The sequence below is a fragment of the Cucumis melo genome, chromosome 4 (assembly GCF_025177605.1).
Source record: "Cucumis melo cultivar AY chromosome 4, USDA_Cmelo_AY_1.0, whole genome shotgun sequence".
Taxonomy (NCBI): domain Eukaryota; kingdom Viridiplantae; phylum Streptophyta; class Magnoliopsida; order Cucurbitales; family Cucurbitaceae; genus Cucumis; species Cucumis melo.
This window is the reverse complement of record NC_066860.1, coordinates 8,499,214-8,503,808: the sequence shown is the minus strand read 5'-3', so window position 1 is coordinate 8,503,808 and position 4,595 is coordinate 8,499,214. Positions and strand designations below refer to the sequence as shown.

The window sequence follows — 4,595 nt, the reverse complement described above, 5'->3', positions numbered from 1 at the left end:
ATGTGATAAATTGTGTCCTACATCCCCGTTGGTTTGTATGAACCTCGCATCTCAAGAACATTTTTTCGTATGCTTATGAACCTTGTTACACTCTGTTTTAATGCTCCCATGTATGGATTTTTTTAGAAGGTTTTCCATTTCCATGGTTGCATTCACTTGTTGTTACTTGCCTTCTGGTTTGTGATTGAATTCTATATTCATTGCCATTCTCTTTTGAAGATGTGGATGTCATGCCTACTGTGTACCTGTGTTGAAAAATATGACCATGGCTACTTGCTTCAAGTTTGACTGTAACTTCTATTCAATTGTCACCCTCGTTTGTCAAATCCGCTATTTTATGGGATTCACTTTCATCTTTAATGCTTGCTGCTCTATTTATTACTATCTTCCCTTTACTATATATTTGACCCTTCCCCTTCTTACATTCCATTCCCGAGTGTGTTTCATATTTGGTCTATTTTCATTGCTTTTTGGTATGTGCATCAAATTTTTCTCTTCTTATTTGTTTTTCACAATATATAATCTGCAATGGCTACTATGTTTTCTCCCTATTCGTATCCATCTCATTCTGTCTAATTTTGCTGTTTTATTTTTTCCTATTACACCATAATTTTTTATGTTTAAAATGCTCACTAACCATGTAAAGCATCCCATTTCTCACCACTGTTGTGTATGTCTCCTATGCTTAAACACATCATGTTAATTCCTTTTTTGGCCGTGTATTCATTTCTTTAGAACACACTATTTTTTTTTTCACAATGTTTGCTTGTTATTTTCAATCATCATTTGCTCTTTTGAACTATCCATTCCTCTCGGTTTGGTCACTGTTTTGTCGCAATGGCTACTATTTTCTCACCATGTCCTTGCTGTAATTTTTAATGATCTCGGTTTTCTAACTCTTTTTGCTTGGTCTGCTTCTTCATATGATGTTAAAAGAGTCCACCCCATGAAATTCTACCGCAAATGCATTCTTCTCGAATGCCTTTGCGAGAATTTCTTAACTCTTAGGCTACTTTATTTCCCTTTCATTATGTACTAACGGTTCTGTTATTTATTGGTGTTTTACATGCATTTCTAAGGTTCTCCTTATAGTTAAAGTATGTTTAGTACACTTTTTTTCATTCATTTTACATTACGTAACATACATGGCATGCATATGTAATGACTTGAAAGTATTTGGGGTGTATTTTCAGGTTGTCGCACGTAAACATTTCGTAAACGAGGTACTACGGCTATAAACCTCTTTCATTTATACAGTCCGTTCTTTGTGTGGTTTACATAATTGAATTTTGTAATAAATTCAGTTCTTTCCTTAGTCTTACCGTTTGTTTATTATAAGGTTTGTATACATTATGTAAATTAATTGTTATTTGCTTACTATGTTATTTCCTTTCTATGTTCAATTATACTTTTGTTTATTAATTCATTTCCATTAATTACGTACTGTTTGAAGAAAAAATAATTCCGCGGTCACATGTAGTTTTTTGGAATTTTGTAACCCCCTAGACATAAAACTATTGTTTAGGATTTTTTACTTCCGATATAGAAAATAAACACACTGGGGAAACATAAATAAAGATTGTGTGAATTCTTAGAACATGAATACGTTTTTTACACATTATGGAAAAGTGTAATAAAGGTAGGTCTTTTATAGGGTTTTTACGTACAACTCGAACACCTTTTTAGGATTCTTACTAAGTTACATAAGTTCAATGGATAAAAAATTGAAATGAAAAGCTATTTTTCTTGAAAATGCGCATAGTACCTAAATATGGATTTTTATAAGTACAGTTACCTTATTTGAAACAAAAATTTTGACACATTGTGTTTCAATTGAACCATTGTTTAAAAAAAAAAAAAAGAAGGAAAAAGTTTGACAATTTAGTTAACCACGACGCTTAAAAAACCTACAAAATTCGTTAACTCACTAAACTATTTTTACGCTTAAAAAAATTGCTATATAAAGTGTGCATGAAGTTCCATTATTTTGAAAATGGGTTTACAAGAATATGTCGCAACATTTTTTACATGGTTTTTTGTACACCTAAAACAATATTAGAAATGCACTTGGTTCATTTATATAATGTGTTTACCAAAAAACTTACACATTCTTACAACCTATTTTGAAGAAAAAATATTTACAAACGCACTTAGTTAATTGTTTTCCAATTCCACGTAATTAGTTTACAAAAATGGGTTTCCAAATATACATAATGAAATTTGCACAAACGTATTTCAAAAAAACTAGTAGAAAGTCAATTACTTAATTTGAAACATATTAACTTAGTTTACCTTTGAAGATATTTCCAACATTTCAAAACCTAGATTGGTAGTAGGTCATTAGGTTAACAACATTCGAAATTAACGCGTTGTTAGGATTATTTTCCAACAGGGTGTCAATCTATAATTTATAGTGGGCGAACACGAGTTGGCTTATATTGTAAATGTGTTCATAGCATCCCAACGTCAGTTGTTACTAATGTTGGAGCTCTTGAAGAACGATACGAAGAGGATAACGCATTATCCTGTATGAAATTAGGCATAGGATTAGACAGTTAGCTTACTTTCGCATGATTCATGGCTCAGACATTGTGTGTCGCCAAAGTACGAGAATGGACCAAAGATGTTTCGCCATTCTGTGTCACCTACTGAGGACCATTGCTGAATTAACGTCGACGGAAGTCGTCGATGTTGAGGAGATGGTAGCAATGTTCCTCCACATTCTTGCGCACGACGTAAAAAATCGTGTCATTCAACGAGAGTTCATGCGGTCGGGTGAGATAATTTTCCGTCATTTCAACATGGTCTTGTTGGACGTCATTCGACTTCATGAGGAGCTTTTGAAAAAACCACAACCAGTGCTTAATGATTGCACAGATCAAAGATGAAGGTGGTTTGAGGTATACATTTATCTCGAGCTACGTACTTCCAACACAACGACGTTAGTTCTTCTCAATAATTTTTAGTTATGCATTGCAGAATTGCCTAGGTGCATTAGATGGAACGTATATAAAAGTCAACGTTCCAGCAAGTGACTGGGCTAGGTATAGAACACGCAAGGGGGAGGTAGCCACAAATGTACTTGGCGTGTGTGACACGAAAGGAGATTTCATTTACGTACTTACCGGTTGGGAAGAATCAGATGTAGACTCACTCATCCTCCATGATGCCCTTTCAAGACCTAATGGCCTGAAGGTGCCCAAGGGTAACTAACAACGACATTGTACCTATGAATGCAATTTTGCAATTAACAACTGCGACATTTTAATCGTGCATTGTGATCACAGGCTATTACTACCTGGTTGATGCCGGGTACCCAAATGCGGAGGGTTTCCTGGCACCATACAGAGGCCAACGCTACCACTTGCAAGAATGACGTGGCCCTGAAAATGCACCTTCAACGTCGAAAGAGTTCTTCAATATGAAGCATTCGTCTGCTCGTAATGTAATCGAAAGTGCATTCGGTGTCTTGAAGGGTTGATGGGCGATATTGCGGGAAAAGTCATACTACCCTGTAGAAGTTCAATATTGCACAATACTCGCATGTTGTCTCCTCCACGACCTTATCAATAGGGAGATGACAAACTTTGATATAGAAGACAATATAGATGAGGTTGATTCCACCCATGCGACTACTGTCGCCAATGACATACATTACATAGGGACATCCAATGAGTGGAGTCAATGGAGGGACGACCTTGCAGAAGAAATGTTTACTGATTGGGAGTTACGTAACCAATAGAAAAATTAAATGTTCCCTGTTCATTTTCATACTTAAGTAGTGATTGCACTAGGTCTTATTTTGTCATAGTTTTTAGAATATGATTATTTTGAATGTATTGGTTACGCAAGTAAATTACTGCCAAATTGTTTTTCAGTAGGAGTTCACTGTACTATGAAACTAATCGTATGTATGTTATCTAATCATACGAAAATTAATGAAACTAATATGTTTGCATTTGACTTCTAGCATGACAAGTTCATCGAGACTACCTAAACATAATTGGACTAAAGAGGAAGAGGCAGGCCTCGTGGAGTGCCTCGTGGAGTTGGTCAATGTTGGTGGGTGGAGGTCCAACAACGAGACTTTTCGCCCCGGGTACTTAAATCAGTTGGCGAGAATGATGGCCTTTAAGATCTCAGGTTGTAATATCCATGCTTCAACCATCGATAGCCGAATCAAATTGATGAAGAGAATGTTCTATGCACTTCCGGAGATGCGTGGCCTAATGTGTAGTGGTTTTGGGTGGAATGATGAAAAAATGCATCGTCGCAGAGAAAGAAGTCTTTGACAATTGGGTCAAGGTGCATTACTAGTCATTTGAACACTTACTGTACTATTATTTCAATAAATTGACTAACAATTTATTATTGCACTTATACAGAGTCATCCGGCGGCGAAAGACCTCCTTAATAAATCGTTTGTCCACTATGACGAACTGTCGTACGTGTTTGGCAAAGATCGTTCAACAGGAGGCCGAGCCGAGAGTTTTGCGGACATTGGATCAAACGATCCTGCTGGGTATGACGCATTTGCTGCTGACGCTGCACCGCGGACTTTCCATCAATGTACAGTCAGGGATTGAACATGTCGC

General features: G+C 36.3%; 1 protein-coding gene across 1 annotated transcript; it reads left to right on the top strand.

Annotated features, from left to right (window-relative positions):
• Positions 1-2,612: 2,612 nt before the first annotated feature.
• LOC103495048 (uncharacterized) lies at positions 2,613-3,376 on the top strand. Its single transcript, XM_051083346.1, has 3 exons — positions 2,613-2,858; positions 2,980-3,205; positions 3,288-3,376. The coding sequence occupies exons 1-3, from the start codon at positions 2,613-2,615 to the stop codon at positions 3,374-3,376; spliced, it is 561 nt and encodes a 186-aa protein (XP_050939303.1).
• Positions 3,377-4,595: the final 1,219 nt, after the last annotated feature.

Bases quoted from the DNA above. Each gene is read 5' to 3' on its own strand.
- LOC103495048 (XM_051083346.1), top strand. From the start codon at position 2,613: ATGGACCAAAGATGTTTCGCCATTCTGTGTCACCTACTGAGGACCATT. The intron at 2,859-2,979 runs GTGCTTAATGAT...TATGCATTGCAG, and splicing joins TTTTGAAAAAACCACAACCA to AATTGCCTAGGTGCATTAGA. The intron at 3,206-3,287 runs GTAACTAACAAC...TTGTGATCACAG, and splicing joins TGGCCTGAAGGTGCCCAAGG to GCTATTACTACCTGGTTGAT.